At 46.7% G+C, this 23,342-nt stretch overlaps 1 protein-coding gene across 2 annotated transcripts in view; it reads right to left on the reverse strand.

The window, feature by feature from the left end:
* Positions 1 to 589: 589 nt before the first annotated feature.
* Ubac2 (UBA domain containing 2) overlaps positions 590 to 23,342 on the reverse strand; it is a 180,876-nt gene continuing 158,123 nt past the window's right edge. For both annotated transcript variants that reach the window (XM_059273179.1, XM_059273177.1), the window contains 2 exons: positions 17,591 to 17,713; positions 590 to 885 (listed from right to left, as the gene is read on the reverse strand). In XM_059273179.1, the coding sequence (XP_059129162.1) occupies positions 778 to 885; positions 17,591 to 17,713 (231 nt within the window). In that variant the 3' untranslated portion in view covers positions 590 to 777. The remainder of the gene's footprint in view (positions 886 to 17,590; positions 17,714 to 23,342) is intronic.

Consider the following 23,342-nt stretch of genomic DNA (forward strand, 5'->3'; position numbering starts at 1 on the left):
GGTTAGCTGAGTGGGGCTGAGCCACGCCGGCCAGCTCTGTGCTCTCTGCACAGGCCCCACAAGTTTCTAGAAAGCAACTTTCTCTGCTCACTTCACCTCTTACTCTGTTTCACCCCTTAGCCTGAGTGGCTCCCATAGGGCATTCTGGGCAAAATAAACCCCAGTTAGGTATTATGGAGTATTCCAGAACCTGAAGTTGGCACTGGATTGTTATTTTTACTGAAAGCAGGGAGGAGTTGGGACAGATTCCCTAGGCTGGAGGGGGCTCATCTCCTGCTTCCTCCCTCATGGAGGCCTGGAGGACACTGCCCAGTGTGTGGGCAGTATGGGCAGGACAGTCACTGGGATGTGAACACAAATTTAAGAGAAAAAATAGTCCATAAAGAGTAGTGTGAAACATCCTTCCTGGTGTCACGTGACCTGCCCCTCTACTGAGATGAGGACAAGCAGACTGCTCCACATGAGCATCATGACAGTTGTTCCCATCTGTGTGCTATAAACTGCCACAGAACCTGCAACTGTCATGCATTTGAACATGTTAAGAATGACGATTCTCCAAACTGAGAAAGGCCCAGTAAAAAAATAAAGATAGAAAATACATGCTAATTTAATGGCAAACTTATCTGATACTACAATGGTAACCATCTTGGAGTTAAGGACAGTGTATGGTGGGGACCACCCTCTCCTCTTGAGGACATCTGTGCTGGAGTCTGCTGGGTCCTCAGGCTGATGTGGTGGCAGGGACATGCCACTGTCACTCAACAGCTGGGCTGAATGTCAGTGCTGCAGCAGGAAGTTGGTGGCCACATTGAGGTCATTGTTTGAGGCCCTCAGGGCCTCCAAGGCATCCCCTCTGGAAAATCCCATCTCCATGAGCCGGGCAACCTGCAAAGAGAGCAGAAAACTGAGGGCCAACAACACTAAGTGTAGCTAGAGTTTTCTCCAGTCCTGCCTGGCCCATGGTCAGGACAAATCTCTCTCACCCACCAGTCCCACAGCGGCTCAGACCCAACTGAGTAAACACAGAGACTTATATTGCTTACAAACTGTATGGCTGCAGCAGGCTTCTTGCTATCTAGTTCTTTTTTTTTTTTTTGTTATCTAGTTCTTATATCTTAAATTAATCAATTTCTATTAATCTATAAGTTGCCACGCGGCTCGTGGCTTACCGGTATCTTTTACATGTTGCTTGTCATGGCGGCGGCTGGCAGCGTCTCTCTGCTTCAGCCTTCCACTTCCCAGAATTCTCTTCTCTGCTTGTCCTGCTTATACTTCCTGCCTGGCTACTGGCCAATCAGCATTTTATTTATACCAAGTGATAGCCACAGCAACTAAGTTCTTCCTTAGCCCACATGATTTTCACGTGACTTTGTGGGAAAGCTCAAAGCTTCTAAAATAACCAGAGTCAGTTTGTTTGTATTCCCAGGTCAGATCTGACAATAAAAGATTATTAAGTCTAGACCTGTAATCTAGCCTATAATCCCAGCAGTTGGAAGGTGGAAGCAAGAGCACCAGGAGTTCAAAGTTAGCCTGGGCTACAGAGTGAGTTTGAGTCTAGCCTGGGCTACATTAGACCCTGTCTCAAAAAACAAAACAAAACAAAACAAAGAAGCTGAGAGGAGGGTTCATCTGATAAATCATTTGCCTTGCAAGCACAAGGATACTCCAGTACCCATGTAAAAATGCCAGGTACAATGGACTGTATTCCAAGGATGATACCCAAGGTTGTCCTCTGGTGTATGTGCTCTCTCTCTCCTTCCTTCCCTCCCTCTCTGAAAAAAAAAAAAAAATCAACAAAAACGACTAAAGGTAATCCAAGTAAATATAGTAAAATATATTCAAGTAAATCCAAGTAAAAATAGTAAAAGTGTTTACTATATCACAGGAAAATCTCATGTGATCCTTACTGTATTCGTTACTTTTCTTGGCGCCATGACTAAACACCTTACAGAAAGTGACTTATGGGAGAGAGGGTACAGTCCGCCATGGTGAGGAGGGCATGGCGTAGTCATGGAACTGTGACTCCGCACATCTCAGTGGACTAGGAACCAGCCAAAGTGGAATGCTGGAGCTCAGGGGCATCTTCCTGTTTCCCGCTTTGTTCGGACTGGGAACCCAGCCACAGGAGGGTGCTGTTCGCATTAGACACACCCAGAGGGGCACCCCATTAATGCCCTAAGCGTCTCCTAATCCAATCATGCTAATAATCACAAGTAGCCATTACACAAAATAGACAAGGAAACAGAGCTTCTGAGGCTCTGATGCAGTGGGGTGCACTGGGGCCAGGCTGTGAGAAGGCCAATGTAAACAACCTGAGACCACTGGCCACACTCTTGTGTCAAGTGTGATCCTGGAGGGAGGATCTGAAACAGTCATGTGTGCACACACATGCCAACAAGTCTATCACTGGAGTCTCACCCCTGACACCACAGCTCTGACGTCACGATGTACTTGGTTGTTGGCATGGTCAGTTTCTTGCCTGTAGGCACTCTGGTCTCTTCTGCAGAGGCAGCATGTGCTGAGTCCTGCTTGACGCCTGGGGCTTCTGTAGGCAGCAGTAGCCATATGCAAGGAGAGCTGAGGCAGGGGCAGTAACTGAGAAATGGAGGTAACCTAAAGCCACTGGGGGCAGGAAGCGCCAGGCTTACACAGACCACAAATCTTGGTTGTGTGAGTACAGAGGCTTCCTGTACTGTGTTCATAGCAGTCTTCAATGCAGACAGGTGGAGCCCCCAAACTTATCCATAACCTGCTTTCTCAATTAGGCAAAGAGTTCAGGCTGGGTGTAATTACAGCACTTATGAGCCAGAGGTGAGAGGTCAAGTCTAGACCTGTCACAGTGAATACAAGGCCAGCCTAGGCTACATAAGATTCCATCCCTCTGTCTCAACAACAACCCCACAGAGATATTTACCGCCTGGACGGACTACCTACACAACAAAACATATGACATTTGCACTAACGAGCAGCAGATGATGAGACGGATAAATGCCAAGCTTTTTGCTGCTATACAGGGACAAATCTGAGGTCTTAGTCTCCGTTTTAAATTTTCTTTCTGGTTGAAGGCAAGTGCTGGGTACTATACATGGAAAGACCACGATTTCCCACTGAGCTCCAGCATGCGAGTGGCTGAAGGAGAGGCTGATGTGGGGATGTCTCTTTAATGGGAATTACTACCAAGAAGAATGTATAGGACAGGGGACCTCAAGTGACCCAGAACTCTCCTCTCCCAAGGAACTCTGGGGCAGGGGCTGAGAGAAAACAGGCACACATGCACACTGGTCTGAAGCTGGAGTTTTAGCTTGTGGTTTTCAAACAGAAGGCATCATTTATCTCAGTTATGGTCATGAGCACTTAGTGGGGATGAGTAGAATTCTAGATTATAGTAGGAGGTGTTTGCCCTGCATCTTTCATTCCCAGGTCCCATGTCCAGGATGCATGCATAGGCTGCATTTCTCACTGTGGCTGTGGTCCGAATGATACACAATTGATTCTGTAAGGATCAGCCTGGCCCACACGCACTGATGCAGTGATGGCATGGCTGGATACAGCTCAGCCCTGCCTGGTGTGGGGAGAACAAGGCCATTCCTTTAAAGCTTCCTTTCCCTTCCAGGTTCTCTCCTCAGGTGAGCAGCAGAACAAGAGGTCTGGTCTGAGGTCCCAACGGGAAGTCCTTGCTCATGTGGACCCAACCTGTCTTCATCTGTGGTGGCAGCTCCTTGCTCCCTTGCTCCCTTGCTCCCTTGCTCTCCTTGCTCCCTTGCTCTCCTTGCTCCCTTGCTCTCCTTGCTCCCTTGCTCTCCTTGCTCCCTTACTCTCCTTGCTCTCCTTGCTCCCTTGCTCTCCTTGCTCCCTTGCTCTCCTTGCTCTCCTTGCTCCCTTGCTCTCCTTGCTCCCTTGCTCTCCTTGCTCCCTTACTCTCCTTGCTCTCCTTGCTCTCCTTGCTCCCTTGCTCTCCTTACTCTCCTTGCTCTCCTTGCTCCCTTGCTCTCCTTGCTCCCTTACTCTCCTTGCTCCCTTACTCTCCTTGCTCCCTTGCTCCCCTTGCTCCCCTTGCTCCCTTGCTCTCCTTGCTCCCTTACTCTCCTTACTCTCCTTGCTCCCTTACTCTCCTTGCTCCCTTGCTCCCTTGCTCTCCTTGCTCCCTTGCTCCCTTGCTCCCTTACTCTCCTTGCTCCCTTACTCTCCTTGCTCTCCTTGCTCTCCTTGCTCCCTTGCTCCCTTACTCTCCTTGCTCCCTTACTCTCCTTGCTCTCCTTGCTCCCTTGTTCTCCTTGCTCCCTTGCTCCCTTACTCTCCTTGCTCCCTTACTCTCCTTGCTCCCTTACTCTCCTTGCTCTCCTTGCTCCCTTGCTCCCCTTGCTCTCCTTGCTCCCTTGCTCCCTTACTCTCCTTGCTCCCTTACTCTCCTTGCTCCCTTACTCTCCTTGCTCCCTTGCTCTCCTTGCTCCCTTGCTCCCTTGCTCTCCTTGCTCCCTTGCTCCCTTACTCTCCTTGCTCCCTTGCTCTCCTTGCTCCCTTGCTCTCCTTGCTCCCTTGCTCTCCTTGCTCCCTTACTCTCCTTGCTCCCTTGCTCTCCTTGCTCCCTTGCTCTCCTTGCTCCCTTGCTCTCCTTGCTCCCTTGCTCCCTTACTCTCCTTGCTCCCTTGCTCTCCTTGCTCCCTTGCTCCCTTTACTTCTCTCTGCTGGCACCCCGCTCTGAGCTCACCCAGCTCCCACTGGCTCTACAGCCTCCCTTTGCTCTGTTATCTCTGCCAGGGACTCTTCCCTTTGCTGCTGGCCTGATGACTCCTCCTCACCCATGTGACTTTTAGGCACCTGCCCTTTCTTGTCTCCGGCTAGAAGGATCCCAGACTAGAAATCCCTGGGGTCCTACAGACCCATGTTGTGAGAGAACAACTTAAAAAGGGTTAATTTCGCCCCTCATGGTAGAGACAGCCTGTGGAGCAGCTTATATCATGGCAGAAAAGAAACAGAGAAAGAGACAGTTAGGTGCCAGGGACAGGGCATCCCAAGGACCTGCCCTAATGACCTGCCTCCTCCAGATAGGTCTCACTTCCCAAGACTTACAGAGTCACCCCAGTGTCACTAGCTAGGCTTTGACACAGGAGCCTGGGATGGACATTTGTATTCAAGCTAGCACCTTCCATTCCTGGGGCTAGGGATGTGGCCCAGGTAGTAAAATGTTTGCCTAGTATACATGAGGCCCTTGGATTTAATTCCCAGCAGACACTGGACTTGACGATGCACACCTGCAATCCTAGGACTGAGGAGATGGAGGCAGGAGCGTCAGGACTACATAATGGATTTGAGGCCAGCCTGGGGTACAGGAGACTCCATTGAAATGAAAATCCACCCCTGTTTTAGTCAGTGTTCTGTTGCTGTGAAGAGACACCATGACCATGGCAACTCTCATAAAAGAAAACATTTAATTGGGGCTGGCTTACAGTTTCAGAGGACTACTCCATTATCATCATGGTGGAACATGGTGGCATGCAGGCAGACATGGTGCTGGAGAAGTAGCTGAGGGTCCTACATCTTGACTTGCAGGTAACAGGAAGTGATCTGTCTCACTGGGTGTGACCTGAGCATATATAAGACCTCAAAGTCTGCCTCTACAGTGACACACTTCCTCCAACAAGACCACACCTACTCCAATAAGGCCACACCTCCTAATAGTGCCACTCCTTTGGGGGGCCATTTTCTTTCAAACCACCACAACCCCTAAACCACAGAGTGTATTGCCATCTCATACAGCATAATACATTTATTCTATCTCTTGCGTCCTTGGTCTTAGTAATTCCATCAATGTCCAAAAGTCTCTTTGAGACTTAATACAAACTCTTAGCTGTGAATCATGTTAAAACAGAAAAGAATTATCTACCACCAACACAAAATGGCATATGAAAACACTTCAATTCCAAAGGCGAGAACAGGAGTGAAGAAAAAAAAAAGAAGAAGAATAGACCATACTGCAGCAGAACAAACATGCTTGGTGTTTAGGGGACACATGGTCTCACACTGACTTGAGGTCTATTGGGCAGCCCTGTCTCCATCCACTGCTTTCCCTGGCATAAGTTCCCTGTTCCTGGCATTGCCATTATCACCAACCTGCTCAGGGGTTGCCTTCTGTGACTCAGCCTTGCTACATTGCCTGGCCTCCCAGATTTTCCTTTGAAATATGGGTAGAAACTTGCATGAGTCTGAAACTCCTGGATTCTGCCTGTCTGTAATGCACCATCACAGGGATGATGCCTAGCTCTCTTACCAACCTGAGTCGTAGCTGGACCTCCATGAATCATGGCTTCGGGGGCTTAAGTGTCAAGTGGCTGGACCTGGGGAAATATCTTCCCAGGCATCTCTGTGTAAGCAGGGAGCCTTGAGACTCTGTTTTCAAGGGAAAGTCTGTCTTAGTTAGGGTTTCACTGCTGTGAAGACACCATGACCATGGCAACTCTTATAAAGGAAAACATTTAATTGGGGCTGGTTTACAGTTAAGAGGTTTAGTCCATTATCCTCATGGCAGAAAGAATAGCAGCACACAGGTAGACATGGTGCTGGAGAAGTAGCTGAGAGTTCTACATCAGCAGGGAGAGAGAGACACTGGGCCTGGCTTGAGCATCTGAAACCTCAAAGCCTACCCCCAGCGACACACTTCCTCCAAGAAGGCCACACCTACACCAACAAGGCCACACCTCCTCCAACAAGGCCACACCTACTCCAACAAGGCCACACCTCCTCCAACAAGGCCACACCTCCTCCAACAAGGCCACACCTACTCCAACAAGGCCACACCTACTCCAACAAGGCCACACCTACTCCAACAAGGCCACATCTCTTAGTAGTGCCCCTTCCTATGAGCCTGTAGGGGCCATTTTCATTCAAATCACCACAAAGTCTTTCAAATGAGTTTACAATTTTACATCCTGGACAGCTGTAGGTTGGGTCTGGTCAGTTCCTACCACACTGTGATGGCTATTTTTCGTGGTCAACTTGACTCCATCCGGAATGAACTAAAACCCTAAAGACTGGGCACATGTGTGAGGGATTTTTTTCTTAATTAAATTATTCGAAGTTGGAAGACCACTTTTTTTTTTTTTGGTTTGATTAAAATAGATTTTAATTTAAAGAAAATGTCACTTCCTCTTCAGTAGATGGTTTAGTAGAAATCACTACAGAGCTGACAGTGTAGTTGATTGGGTTCAGCCTCTAGCACTGGGGAGTTGGAGGAGGTAGAGTCACACTGATATTTCTTAGGGGCCAAACTAGCCATATGTAAAGAGTGTTAATAATCTTTAATAGATAAACGGGAAGATGACTTCTAATCCAGATCTTTTGAGGTGGAAAAAGCCACCTTTAATCTGGGTCACACTTTCTGTCAGAGGCCTATATAAAGAATATGGAAGAAGGAGGCTTGCTCTCTCTTTGCCTGCTTGCTCCCAATCTAGCTAGCAAGTCCATTCCTTCACTGGCATTAGGGCCTACTTCTTTGGGATTCCTGTATATACTGAAGACCAGCTGGGACATCCAGCCTTAATGGACTAAACAGTTACTAGATCCTTGAGCCTTCTGTTGGTAGACAGTCATTGTTGAGTTAGCTGTACCGAAGTCTCTAAGCCATTCTAATAAACTCCCCATATGTATGTGTGTGTGATATACATCAACACATCTATACATATATATGTGTGTGTGTATATATATATAGAGTCTATAAGTTTTGTTCTTTTAGAGAACCCTGACTAATACATATGCTCTTTGTTTTTTGTTATTGTTGTGTTTGTTTTTTGTTTTTTTTTTTCCCGAGACAAGGTTTCTCTGTGTAACTCTGGCTATCCTGGAACTCACTCTGTAGACCAGGCTGGTCTCAAACTCACAGAGATCTGCCTGCCTCTGCCTCCTGAGTGCTGGGATTAAAGGTGTGCCCCCCCCCCACGGCAATAAACATGCTTTTAAGGCATGCTTCCTACTGTCGTCCCAGTAAAAAGTGCTTGGCTTCTTTGAAAATGCCACTGATTTCTTTTACAACTATACCACTTATGTCTACAACTTTCTACACTACTTTCTAGGCCAGACTGCACAGTTTCAGATCCTTCTGCTCAGCTTTTTGCTCCCAATTCTCACTATAAATGAGGTTAAAAGCAGGCAGAAAAAGCCAGGTTTCAGCCAGAGTGCATGCTATATTGAAATTTCTTCCACCAAATTAATTAGTAACTTTAAAACTTAGCTTCAAAGTGTTAGGACCTGGAAAAAGAATTCAGATAAATTATTTGCCAAAATGTAACATAAATTCCCTCCAGCCCAATTTCCAACAGTACCTCACAGCCTGGGCTTCACTGTATTCCTATTGGTCCTCTGATCTTCTGAGCTTCCCCTAGAAGCACCCATTAAGCTCTACTTAAAGAATTCCAGGCTTTATCCAGCCCACATCTCCAAACTTCCAAATTCTTCCCATAACCAGCTCCACACACTTAGGATTTAGTTATAGCAATGACACTATTTTTAGTACTAAATTAGCTGGGATTTTTGTAACTGTGACCAAGAATACCTGACAGAAACAGCTTAGAAAAGGACAGGGTTACTGTGGCTCATAGCTTTAAAGGTCTAGCCCATGGTAACTTTGCTCCCATGTGCCTGGACAGAACATCACAGTTGTGCTATGTGGCAGTTAGGAGGCAGAGGATGAGACCAGGAGGGGCCAGAGACAAGACACCCAAGGACCTGCTCCCCCACAGGGATGGGACACCCAAGGACCTGCTCCCCCACAGGGATGGGACACCCAAGGACCTGCTCCCCCACAGGGATGGGACACCCAAGGACCTGCTCCCCCACAGGGATGGGACACCCAAGGACCTGCTCCCCCACAGGGATGGGACACCCAAGGACCTGCTCTCCCAGTGACCTGCTCCATCCAGTTAAAATCCCAATCCCTAAAATGTCTAGAACCTACAGAAACAGTGCCATCAATTAGTACTGAAGTTTTAATACATGAGCTTGTTATTAAACCATAACACTTTAGTCTCAGGATCCAGTGCTTTGGACCCCAGTCCTCATTTTCTCATTTCATGACATCTGAAAACATGATACCCAGAGCAGTATGGAACTCCATGGGTGTGGACTGACCAGTGTTTGTGCACATGTGTTGTATGTTTGTGCATATGGGCATGTATGTATACATACCTATGTAAAGAGTTACATCATGTGAACTGGTTGGCTAGTTTAGCAGAAGCCTGCTAAAAACTTGAGAATTTTCACCTGGCACACTCAGGCTGGGTTTCTTAAATCCTACAGTGACCTTCTAGGTAAGATGACTATGTGTCTCTCCCTGCTTTTCAACCAACCCAAAGGACAGCATTAATTCTAATGCTGTCGTCAATCACCCTTCTCAACTTGTATCTCCCAAGTATGCTTAGCAAAACCTCTGAACTTCATTTGAATCATTACTGATGATAAGGTTTAAGCAGGTCAGATCAAAGATAGAGCCCTGAGCCTATGAGAAACTTCTCTCTGTGTTCAGTGGTTTATCAGCATGCTTAACCAGTTTCAAACCCATGTCATTTTATTCTGTTATCCATTCCACAGGTTGATGCCCTATCTCCACAGTGATGAGATGCTGTACCTCTCGGTGACATCTTGTGTCAACAGGGTTATTTTGGTATCCTCAGACCACAGAGATTGTTCTGACATTTACACGTCACCTGGTGCTGATCTGGCTCATGCCGTCAGATACTAAATTTGCCATTCAGTTTTCTGAGCTCATTCCCTCCTTCCCTTGGGGCCTTTTACAGTGAGCATTACTGCCCACGCTCTCCAGCTCCCATCAGCTTGAGTGGCAAAGGGCTGGAGGGACACAAGTCATAGGAAAGAAAACCTCCCTGATGTAAACACTCTGATCAGTTATTTTCAGTCTTGGTTTCCAATGACATCTTAAGGTGGTTCTTTGCAATATTTCTGCTGAGGAACACTGTCTCTGAGTCAGTCAGTAGTGGGGTGGTAACATATTCCTTTCGTGTGTTGTCTATGAACATGTTCACAATGACCGAGTCCCTGGGAAAGGTTCCCTCTCCCATGCTTGTCACCCTAAGTTCTTCAGGCACAGCTGTAGGTCACTTGTGTTTCTGTACCTGGCCGGAAGCAGGTCTATATGCTGCCGGCAGGCAGCAGTCTCAGGGGCTGGTAAGTCACGACCCGGAGCTGATCAAGGCGAGCAGCGATGTCTGGCCACCGCTTTCTACTTGAGTTCTCCCTGCAGTGATGATGCATGTGGGAATTCAGAAGGGCTCTGGCATGCCAAGCTGCGCTGCAAGCACTGTCTGTCTGTCATGAGAATGACAGCTTTCTTTGTGTGCAGCCTCTCACCATCATCCCTTCTCAGACGTTAACAACCCCATGTCCACCCGTGCTGGCTTGACAGCTGAACCAGGCTTTTCACAGACCTTCACTGAAGTGTCCTCTACCAAAGGGAGCAGCAAGCTTGGTGCTCCAGACTCTGTGGTCAGCCACCAAGTGCCTTGACCAGAGCTGGCTTCCATATTCATGTATTTTTCAGGGCTAAGAAGACACGTGTGTCTAGTGTTTCCACTGCTGACGGCCTGGTATAGGCTTATCAGAGAGACCTTTAAGGACCTGTGCCATGGGGCTACAGTAAAGACGGGAGGTTGGCAACCCACTTGTTATCTTGTTCCCCTGATAGATGATGACCTCACCAATGTCTGGGGCCAGGTCAATCTCTCCCCACCAAGAAGAAAGCTTGACATACACTGTAGCCCAGTACGGGTTAGATGAGGGCTAATGTGGTCAGGCTCAGTGATGTGAGCTCCTTAAGGAACTGATGGACAAAACGAAGAAGGCATAAAGACACCCAGAACTCTTTAAAGGACTTCCTGTGATGGGTAAGTTTTACAGCTGAGGCAGGGCCACCAGCAGGCCACACACACTGCATCCCAGTCACTACCAGACACCAGGTTGATAGCAATCTGTATGGGAAACTAATAAAATGCCCCATGGGAGTTTTCTGAAAAGCCTTTCCTTCAACCTTTGCTGTCTCTCACAGCCCACTGGGTACCTTCCTCCTGCTCTGGCACCATAGAAGGCACTGTCTAAAACTACTGTGAAGTACCAGCTTAGCGTGCAGTGAGGGTTCTAGTCCAAGTTCTAACCCACCCCTTTGCTCAGCTTTGTTTACAATGCAACCACGGGTGCATGTATGGATGTATGTATGTGTAGATGTATGTATGTATGTATCTATCTATATCTACCTACCTACCTATATAATTATCTATTTTTGAGACAAGGTTTTGATACATAGCTTTGGCTGGTCTTAAACTCTGTAGTCCAAGGTGGCCTCAAACTTGCAGCAATCCTGTGCCTCGGCCTCCCAAGTGCGGGGGTTACAAGGGACCACACCAGCTCCTTTTCAGTCTTTCACAACTATTTATTCACAGATATTAAAATTCCCCAAGTGGAATATCCAATGCTGATTTTCTGTGACGGAGGTGAGAGCCTGAGACAACAGAATCTACAGGACACCCAGGGGAACCTCCTTTTTCTTCCTCCTTGGGTTGAGCATGCATTGTGCTAGTGTCCAGTCCCCTCCCACTAAGAGCAGACTCTGGTCAGCTGCCTTTCATCACAGCCCACCACAGGCGTCAGTGGCCTACTCAGCCTCCTGTGACATGAGGAACCTTGTGGCTGGCTGACCCAAGGACAGGAACCCAGATAGGAACTACAGCCACCAAAGGGCACTGTCACTGTCAGCTGACAACAGGTAGACTTTACTTTTCCCTCCCACATATTCTTTAGAAAACAGACCACATCGTGAGAGAGGAAACCTACACGCAGAGTCAGTTCTTTCATAGTCTTTCCTTTTTAAAAAACACTTTTTTTTTTCAAATAACTTTGATGACTTGTTCACATCTCCCTATCTCAGGATGATTTTCATCCCAGAAGCTAGCAAAATGGTACCCCAGTTCTCCAATCCCAAGTCCCCTCCTCTGTGATACAAGTCAAATGGGACAGGCACTCTTTCCAATGATTCACAGCAACACCTTCAATGAGAACTGTTTGGTTTGCTCAACAAAGACTGCGGTTTTCGTTAACTTCCCTTTAGCTGAGAGTGTCAAAAACAAATGGTGTTTTGGGTTTTTAACTTCCCAAATTCTGATGCTTATAGATCGAGATGCCCACCGGATAGTGGCCCCACCCGGTCCACAGCTGGGCGCCCCTCTGTGCTAGCTCACGTGAACACCGATGTGATAAGCAGGGCCAGAGCTGCCCTGCCTGTCCATTATAAGCAGCATTTGTTTCCTGTTAGGGCCAGCTGCCCTCCCCCAGTGCTGCTGCTGGATGGTCCCTTGTGGGGATGCGGCTCTTCTTCCTACTCTGACAGGGGTTCTCGGTTATTTACATCCCTACCAGGGCCCCGTCTCTGGCTTAGCACGTGGCAGGTCCTCAGGAAAGGGCAAGCGCCATGCCAACGTCTTTCCAGCGTCATCAGGGTTGGGCAGTGCAGCCAGGTGGTCATTTCAGGCTGACTAAAATGAAGTCAAACACAACCAGGAAAGGAAGTGGATTCACCTTCTGTCAGTGCTGCTTTCAGCTTGTTTAACTCATGCGTTACCTGAGAGGTCACCTTTGCAATGTAGGGAGGGTTCGAGTCTAGTTTGATATTTTCTTTCCTTCTTTGTTTTACAAACAAGCAAACAAAAAAGTAAATTTGACAAAATTTCATTATTTGTCAATTAAAATCTTATTTAGGGTCCAAGATTATTGCATTTATTTATTTGTGTGCATGTGCCATGGTGTATGTGTGGGGGTTAGAGGACAATTTGTGGGAGTGAGTTTTCGCCTTCCGCCATGTGAGTCTCGAGAACATACTAAGGTCATCAGGAATGGTGACAGGCCCCTTTACCATACACTGCTTCGCTAATTTTCAGGATGAGTGTGATTATCAGAATACCTGGTCAAGCAAGGAGGATGGGGTCACGCACTCATGAGTTCACAGCAGCAATGGCCACTTGTACAGAGTTCCAGGGCAATGGGGGAGGGGCCCCAGCTGAGGAGTTGCTGACAGTAACGGCTGCTAGGGAAGGAAGAAAGTACTTTTTCTCCGGTGGTGCAGCCATCAGTCCAGTGCCCATGCTTCAGAAAACAACTCCACACCCACGCTTATGCAAGTAGCCTTCATCAAACTCAGTGGATCATTAAAAAAGGACAAAATGGGAGAGGGACTTGTCCAGAGGGAGTGGGAGAGGACAAGAGAAGGAAGTTGGGTGGGGGTATGATCCAAGTACATTATACACATGTATAAAACTTTCAAAGAACAAGAACTATTAAAAAGAAAATATGTGGGAGGGAGAGGGAAGAGAAAGAAATTCTGAAGATAGACATTTTAGCACATTTGGTGCACAAGAGATTATTTGACAAACTCGGTGCTTTGGTATATCCTCATATATGTATAAAAGTCCATTTTTCCTTAATTCAGCCTCCCCTTCCACCACTCTCCAGGCAACTCTGGTGAGCCTCTCTTTGCAGCTGATGTCACCCCCTCCCTCAGCATCTGTCCAGCTACAATAGGGCTGCTTCCCACTGTCCCGCGCCCCACAGCGGGCCTGCAATAGGCACACCAGTGTCTGTGGACTTGACTTGGGGTGCAGTTCCCATCAGGCAGGAAGCATCCTCGTCTCCTCCCTGGGCTGCTGCTGTCCTTCAGTTCCTTATCATGGTATACTCCATCTTTACCACTCTGTCACACTGAGGCTTCTCTACCCTGTACACTGTACTGACGACTCAGAGCACTTCTTAGACTGTTCTGGGAACAGACCAGGACTTGGGTTTTTCTGTGTTCCTCACCGCATGTCTGTCTAAAGAAGGCTGGTGTGACATCCTGTCCCTTGGTTTCTTGGGGTCACCGTTAGATGGTACCCAGTGATGTATGGCTCTACCTTCACCCTAGCTTTCTCCATGAATGCCTCTTTTGGGTATAGAAAAAGGAGCTGGGATACTATCCTTTTAATGGGTGATGGACTGGCAGAGGGGCTATGGTTCTAATCACTGAAAATAGGGTTGATTCCGAAAAACGTGGTACTCTCAAAAACCAGCGAAAGTAACAGAAGCAGCAGAGATGGCCTGCATCTATGGCTGTAGGCTAACTTGTGACGGGATGCCTTAACATACATACACTTTTAATATTTGGCTAACCAAATGCAGTTCCCATTGACTAGGTTTTCTTGCAGAACTCTCACTAAAATTCCTGAACTCTATGTGTACTGTAGAAAAACAAAATTTTTACATTTTTGGGAGGGTTTAGAAAGCTACTGTATTGTTTCTGTTTCTGTTTTTGTTTTTTGTTTTTGTTTTTGTTTTTGAGACAGGGCTTCTTTGTGTGTTACTGTTTCTTTGATGTATTAAAGTTACATGAGTCAGGGGTTAGAAAAATGGCCAGTGGCTAAGAATGTACAGCGCTCTTACAGAGGACTGGAGTTTGATTCCCAGCACATTGTAAGCACACTGTGTGGCTCACAACCACCTCTGGCCTCTGCAGACCCAACGCTCATGAGCATACACCCACACAAACAAAATAAGTCACATGCTCAGGTGAGGATGTAGTCCATTGGTAGACTGCTTACTTAACATGCTCAAGGGTCTGGGTTTCACCCTCAGTACTGCAAAAGCAAACACCATAGGACCCTAACACTTAAAAAATAAAAACGTATTTAATTGAAAAATTAAGGATAAAATGTTTAATCATGCCAGGCGGTGGTGGCACACATCTTTAATCCCAGTACTCTGGAGGCAAAGCCAGGAGATCTCTGTGAGTTCAAGGCCAGCTTGGTCTACAGAGCGAGATCCAGGACAGGCACCAAAACTACACAGAAAAATCCTGTCTCAAAAAAAAAAAAAAAAGTTTAATCATATTTAAGTATGCTAATAACATTTCTGATAGTGGCCAGCATTAACAAGCTAATTGAGGTCATATATCAATTACAACTTTCTGAACTTAACTGTGAGCCTCTAGAAGTCAAGCATTTTTTTTTTTTTTTTCTAAGACAGGGTCTCACTGGGCAGCCCTGGCTAGCTTGGAACCTGCTGTGTAGATCCTGCTGGATTCAAACTCATGGGAATCTACCAGCTCTGGATTAAAGGTGTGCATTACCACGCCCAACCGAGAACACCTTTTCATTCTTCTCTAATAGCATGCCAAGAGTGTGCATTACAGTTATGGGCTGTGAGAACCCTCATCAGGAACATCAAAACACAAGATTCAGGAAGCAAGTGAGAAAGAAAGGGGATGGACGGGGAGGGAAGGCCGGCCTCTCGTGAGTGTGTATTACACACGGCGACCAGGAGGTGAGGTAACAGCTGCTTTACAGTGATATCGACAACACGTTACCCTCAGCACTGTCGTTCTGGGAGGATCGAGGAAAAATGACTCACGAGGGGAAACCTGTAGACTAATGACACATTTTCACATTCTCCTCCTTCTCCTTTTGACATCTTTTTTCTTCTTCTCCCCAAACTGCCAAAACCAAGAAACAGCTCACCTGTCAATACTTCAGATGGCCAGAGTCCGTCTGTGAAGAGTGTGACTCACAGCTGTATCAGTCACAAAACAGAATCTGGTTGTTTCTTTTCACCAGATGGATAGAGATTATCTTATTTTCTAAGCTGTCGTTTCAAGGGTCTGACAAATGCCAAATTATTGAGACTTCTTCCTCATCTCTGGGATGATTAGCCTAGAGAATTTTTTTCTTTTCTTTGAGACAGGGTTTCTCTGTGTAGCTCTGGCTGTCCTGGAACTTGCTCTGTAGACCAGGCTGGCCTTGAACTCAGTGATCTGCCTGCCTCTGCTTCACGAGTACTGGGATCAAAGGTGTGCGCCACCACCACCTGGAGAGAATTTTTAAAGAAGGTAGGGCAGATGAACTCTAATAGCCAGATGCATTGCATGCCTCTAATCCTGGTGCTGGAAGGCAGAGGCAGAAGGATCATGAATTAGACCAGCCTGGGCTTTCAAAGTGAGGCCCTGTCTCTAAAAATAAAACAAGCAAATAAAAAAGAACTCTGGCTGCACATCTGGTCCTCTGCTGCCAAAACCTAAAGAGTTAGTGAAATACAAGCCTGAGGCAAGAAGCTGCCAGGTAGAGGGGCCAACTGACCAAGCGGCAGCAGCTGAAGTTATCAGGCACACTGACCCAGGCAGGCCTCAGGCAGGGGTGTGGGAGGAGCCTACTCATGGCTCTTCTGAGTATGGATGGACCGTTTTTTGTAGCAGAAGCTGAGGACAAATGGCCTGGCTGGTGTAGCCAGCTGTGGAAACCTGCCTTTCCCAGGCAGGGGGAAATTTCAAGTGTCATCACTACAATGTTTTGGACTTTAACAAAATTTGAAACATTTTTCTCATTTGAAATAATTTCAGTCGTGAAGCTTCAGAAGATCCCTAAGGAATCAGAGTTCCTCAGGCAGCTGCTGTTTTATCAAGTTGCTTCATTACCCCGGGCCGGAGCCGTGTTCCCAGCCACTGTGAGTGTAGTTTCACTGACAGTCTCATCCAGCCTAGAGTCCAGGCCATCAGCTGATAAACAAAAACAGCCGTTCCCTGCAGGGTCTCTTTTCTACAACACCAGCCCAGGCCACAGACCTTGCTGAGGTGGAAAAACTTCCTCATCTCCTCTAACCTGGGGCATTGGCAACATTCTTGTTTTTGAAGAATACCTGGTAGGTACTTTACAGGTCTCTCGGGTTGTGCAAAATTCTGTATTTTGAGTCCCTTTCAGAGTATAAATACGCCTCTTGGTTCCATTATTGATAATGTTAATTTTGATAACTGGGTGGTACCCAATTTCTTTATAGTTATTATTTTCCTCATGTAAATTAGTAAGTATTTTATCGATGGGGAAAGAGCCCAATTTTTTATATATTGATGCCTTTTCCTTGAATTGATGTTTACTATGGTAGCTGCAAAATTGTGTTGTTGATTTTTTTAAGAATCATAAAAGTCAAAACCACACAAAGGTGCTTTTCTCTCTGAGCAACCTTCTATTCCTCTCCCAACACCCTGTAAGGAGCCAACTTCATCCATTTCTTTTTTATTCTGTTTTGGTGATGAGGTCTTGTTATTTGACCCAAGCTGTTCTGGAACTCAAGATCCTTTTGCCTTAGCCAAGATTACAGTTATGTACTACCACACCCAGCTAAGGATATGGGGTGTGTGTGTGTGTGTGTGTGTGTGTGTGTGTGTGTGTGTGTGTGTGTTTGAGCACGCCTGTATGCCCATGCAGAGGTCAACCTTGAGTGTCCTTCCTCAGCTGCTATCCACCTTGTTTTTTGAGACAAGAGCTCTTTCTTCTGAGATCTGAGTCTTGCCAATTAGGCTAGTCTGGATTGCCTAAGCAAGCCCTTGGTCTTCCTATCTTGGCCTTCCCAGGACTGAGATTGCCAGTGTTGGCATTTTTATACTCTGGACCTCATGCTTCCATGACATGCACCTTACCCACTTTCTCTACAGCCCCAAACCAAGCTTTGATTTCTTGTTGGCCCAAACTGCTTCAAGCCTGCAGTGTGGATTAGACTGAGTACAGGTGTCATTGGTTACCTGCTCCTCAGAAACTTCCAGGGGAGGAGATGCTCGCTGTTCAGATCGAGGACCATCTTGATAGTTGATATTTCGTCGCTGACGTAAAGGGGGGAAAAGCCGATTCCAATTGATCATTCCTCCCTAAAAAGAGAGCAACAAAGAGTTATCAGGAAAGGAACAGAATGTTCCAGATCTCACGGAGCCTCCCCACAGGCAGTCACAGCTCCATCTGGGAATGCTGCAGCGCTCTGCAGTCCCATGATGCAAACCCCAAATTTCCAACCCCTCAACCAAGAGGATACACCAGCCCCTGCTCTAGGCTCAGAAGAGAAGAGTGTCCTGTGCAACTGGGCACACTACATCTAACCTCAGCCTCACTGACCCTGTCTCAACAGTGGCTATGGTCACATTTTAGGAGCTCAAGGCTTTGCAGGATATAATGGAGACACAGACATGGAAAAGGAAGCAAGAAGAAAACCAAGGTTCTTCCCACAGCCATTTCAGATGCCACTGCTATCTTCTATGTCGTTACTCCTGAGCATCTCTGGGGGAGGGAGACCAAAGGTTGTAACAAAGCTACATCCAACAACAAGCTAGAGAGAGCCAAGGGTGAAAGATTCACAAGTTAGGATCAATAACTTACTGAGTGTAGGCTCTGTAGATACCAAAGACAGATGACAAATCCACTTCTGGCTTCAAATCTGAAGAAAAATGCATGGCACAGTGCTTTCTAAAAATGCCCATTTTTAGCTGTGTGCAGATCTTTGAATTTACTAATTTAAAAATGTCTACTTCTAGACATCTTAGAGTTCCTGAAAATGTATATACTGTGAAAGTCTGAAAATCTTCCTCCTTATAGAGACCTACAACACCTAAGGAAAATACTTAAGGAAGAAATGGAAATCCTAAGGTACCAGAAACAAGTAGACACAGAGAACCAGAGCAGAATCAAGCTGGGATGTAGCCAGCCAGTGACCCAGTCAACCAAACAAAAGGTCAAGAAATCAGAGGCAAACCTAGGCACAGAGGAAGCTAGACTGTTTAATAAATAGGTCTTGGATGATGGCCAAAGGCATGAAAAGTTAAAGCTAGACTTCTGTCTCAGACAATATGTGAAATATGTTCCCCAGATTAGTGACTGAAACATGGGAACTAGAGACCTTTAAGAGCTTTTAGAAGGGTACATTCATGTCATTGTGACAGGGAAAAGATTTCTCAAACAAATATATGAAAAAGATGGCTAAAAAAAATCATTATTTACCAGTAAGAACTTACAAGTTCAGTTGTTGTTGACTAAAACAAAACAAAGTTGAAAGACAAACTACATATTAAAAGAAAATGTTCACAACATGTAACAGATAAGAACATTCACATATATAAAAAAACACTAGTGAGAAAAACTCAAATGACAAGGGACAAGTGGTGTATATAATAGACATTTACAGTAGAGGAAGCTTTGAGTCAACAAGCCTGCTGTTGGGGAATGCAAATGAAAACGATCAGGTATCTCATACCAACACCGCCATTTGTGAGGATGACTAAAGTCAACGTGAACTCTACAGGCTGCTGGTGACAGTATTTACTAGGGATCTGGAAAGCCTTTTCCATGCTAGCCTCCAGCACCTCCCTCTCCGGGTGGTAGTGAGTGCTGAAAAGGTCCTTTAGGAGACTGTTCTGTGATGCAATGATAATGACAGAAACCCAACTCCACCTTGCCCCTCTGCCCGTAATACAGAAAAGCACTGAAAAGAAGGCTCCAGAGCTCTCAGCTGTCAGGCGTTTTTCACATAGGGTTTAATATAAGCCTCTACAAACAGGAAGCACTTCCCTTACATTGTCTTTTTCAAAGGCAACAGCCACACACAAAGGTGCAAGGAAAGAGCTTGCATTTTGAAAAGACATTTTATAAAATACTAGATATTAATTGGCAAGGTGATTTTTAAAGGAAGTTTCTTGTGCAAATGAACAACTGTTTTTTTTGTTTTTGTTTTCCTACGCTGAGCAACAGTGACTGTTTCTAGCATCTTAAGCAGAAGCTGTGTGAACAGGCATCCATGTTCTCCAGACCATAGCATGTTCTGGATGAGGTGGCTAGACCACAGGAGCACACTGGCCAGGGCACATGGGGCTCCATGGGCTGGGCACATGGCCTTATTCTGGTATTCATGGAGTTGATCATCTTCTGCAGGAAGACAAGACACCCAGAAATAGAAAAACCAAAACAGTGACTTCTGGCATTTACAAGGGAAGCCATGAGGCATACCCAAAGGGCTAGAAAAGCACTGAGTGGCCCTCGACCAAACGTGGCCAGAGCATGAATGAAGCTCAAAGCCTTGGCGCTGGGGCTGAATCAAAAGAAGAGAGGGAGTTTAACAATAGGGAAGAGCATAGGTATTTCATCAGTGTGTCAAGGACAGAGCAGGAACAAAGCCATGCCAAGAGCAGTCTCTAGAGCTAGAATGCCTGTGTTCAGACCCCAGCTCTGCCTCTGCCCGTGGGACCCTGATCATCAGTTTCCTCAAATGTACAATGGGAACAATGCCTCAGGTTCACAGGAGTATGAAGGTGTGATGAGAATGCTCTACATGTAAGCATTTAAGACAGAGCATGAAGACAGCACAGAGCTACTCCTTAACACAGGGATCTATGACATGGCCTCTCTGCAGCTTGCTATGGACCCTGGAGGAAGGATGGATGGAGGGACTGCACCCCCTCTTCCCTGCTGTTCTGCCAGCCCGATGTTACCCAGTACAGCTGGAACTACTTCCTTAGCCAAATGGGTGCTCAGAAAGATTGAACTGGGGAGTTGTTGCTGGATCCTAACGGCCCCACTCCAGGTTGGCTCATAAGGAAGTACATATGTGCATGCCTGGGCAACTGGTTTGAGCCAATTTCCTCAACCCTATGGGCCTGTCCTACTACAAGGAGTAATAACAGGATGTTATGAATGTGATATCTCAGAAAACTTACATGCTTCCAAAGCACCCACATTTTAATTTTTGTTTTTCGAGACAGGGTTTCTCTGTGTAGTTTTGCACCTTTCCTGGAACTCCCTCTGTAGTCCAGGCTGGCCTCGAAGCACATGCCTTTAATCCCAGCACTCGGGAGGCAGAGGCAGGCATCCACATTCTAAAATGGTGGCCTCTGGGGAGAGCTACACCTGTCACTCTCAGTTTTTGCTGTTCAGAACATCCATTATCCATCTACCAGGAGTGAGATACAGTGCTCACACACTGGGCCTGCTGTTCAGAACATCCATTATCCATCTGCCAGGAGTGAGATACAGTGCTCACACACTGGGCCACCTGTACTGTGCTGTCTGTGGCTGCTACTGATGGACCACTGTGCTGGAAGACTCCTAGAAAGGTCAAGAGGTTAGCACCAAAATGTAAAGTGAAGGGCTAGAGAGAGGCTCAGAGGCTGAGCGCTCATACCAGTCATTCTTTCAGGGGTCTGCAATTTGGTCCTCAGCACCCACATTAGGCAGCTCACTGACACCTGTAACTCAGGGGGTCAGATGCCCTCTTCTGGTCTCCCAGGACATGGACACGGACACACGGACACACGGACACACACACACACACACACACACACACACACACACACGAACGAGAGAGAGAGAGAGAGAGAGAGAGAGAGAGAGAGAGGGAGAGAGAGGGAGAGAGGGGGAGAGAGAGAGAGGAAGAAGAAGGAGGAGGAGGAGAAGGAGGAGGGGGAGGGAGGGAGACAGACAGATGGACATACATACATACATACATACATACATATAAATCAAAATCAAAATAAATCTTAATATTGAAATGACTGTTCAGGGACCCAGTGCTAGAGCAGAGGGGTGAGGCTGAGTTGTATGAAGCTTCCTGACCCTGCCACAGGACAATGCTTTCCAGTGTTTCACCTCATGGCACATACAGAAGACACAGGCATGCACAGCATGGAGGAGAGCAGGAGCTTCTCATGGCCAGCCTGGCAGCTCAGGTGCCCTGAGGACCCAGGGGGTCAGTATCCCAGGCTATTTCTGACCATGACACAATACTGGAAAGCTCTACTCCAGACCCAGTGGGAGGACACGGAGTCACCACGTGTTTCCCGTGTAGCTGCTGAGACCTTATGCAGCAATGCCAGAAAGAGACTCAGGATGGTGCTCACGCCGTGTAAAAGCTCAGAATCCGGTGTGCAAATCATGGAGCACATGCTCCTCTGGTCGGTGGAGCCTCCTCAGCTGCGTCCCATTTGACCTCCAGCAGTGCTGGATCTGCTGGCCACTCCTCAACACAGCCTTTTCTCTGGGCTCTGGTGACATCATACGTCTGTCTTTCCAGCCCTGTGACCATGTCTTAGTGTCCTCCAGAATCTCCTTCTTCTCATGTCCTTCAAACAGTATCCCCTAAGGTTGTGAGTTTCTTTTTCGTGTTCTGTTGGCAAGCTCTGACCTATTTCCAGGGCTTTGGGTACCATGACTGTGGTGAGGATTCTGGTCTAGGTGCTGTGCCTCATCGCTATAGAACCAGATGTCCTGGAAATACCTCCACCTGAATGTTCTAAAGGTACCTCATATGGAGCACACCCCAAACCTACCTTCAATCCTATTTTTATCCCATGTCCCAACCCGAGAGTGATGTCCACATCTGCTCACAGCATAAGCAGGTCTCCAGGCTTTGTCTTCTTCTGGTGCCATACTGTTCTGTGTCAAACTACTTTCCAAGGCAGGGGAGAGATACAAGTTCTACTGTGTCCTTCCTCTATTTAAAAGCCCTTCAATCCCCCCATTTAAAAACACTAATGAATAACACCCACTAATTCCTAATGTTTTAAAGTTTTTTTTTTCATTTTATTTGTGTGTACATGTGCGTGCATTTGTGCACACACACCACATCATGAATGTGGAGGTCAGAGAGCATATAGGAGTAGATTTTCTTCTTCCACCACGTGGGATGTGGAGAACTGAATTCAGGTCACCAGGCTCAGTGGCAAGGGCCCGTACTTACTGAGCCATCTCACAGGTCTCAATTGCTAACATTAAAAAAAGAGAATAACTATATTTTCCGAGTTAGAAAAAGAATTAATGAGAACAGTGGTACTGTTTTCTATGTTGCAGACCTCTTTACTATCTGACTAACAGAAAGCTGCACACTCGTATCTGCTTGTGCATCAATTCTATTCTACGTGGTTTTTGAAGCACTGGAGATAAATAGAAACTAAAGGGCAGCACAAACAAAGCCTTTCCATATACTACAGAGACCACACTGACACTGTCAGCACATCCCCAGTGCTTAGGACAATCAAAATGTTTCCCAATGGCAGACCAGGCTGCTGCGTCTAGTGATCTTTCTTACCACCCTGCCCTCACCTTCTCTGCTCCCACTGGGGAGCCTGTGATCACTCCCCACGAGCGAGCGGGGTTAGAGATCTCACTGTGCTGTCAGCTCTCTATAAGTTTTCAATTGCACACTGACTGGCCTGACTCTCCCACAGGCTGTACACCCCACCAGGGCTGAGACTCCATTCTGTTCTGTGTAGAGCTGGCACAGTGAGATACTTGGGAAATACCCACTGCATGGATGAGTGAATGGACAAATACACAGGAGAGCACACTGCTGAGCTATGTTATATAGGGCTTTCTTAGCAAAGGTACAGAGTTCGTTATAACTAACCTGTAAAACTAGGTGATAGGTTAATAAAGCAGGTGGGGTGGAAGGGTGGGAGGGCCGGAGGAAGGAGGCTTCAAGGACAGAGGATCCTATCCTCTCACACAAGAACAGGTGGGAGG

This window comes from Peromyscus eremicus, chromosome 9 (assembly GCF_949786415.1).
Source record: "Peromyscus eremicus chromosome 9, PerEre_H2_v1, whole genome shotgun sequence".
NCBI classification, from domain to species: domain Eukaryota; kingdom Metazoa; phylum Chordata; class Mammalia; order Rodentia; family Cricetidae; genus Peromyscus; species Peromyscus eremicus.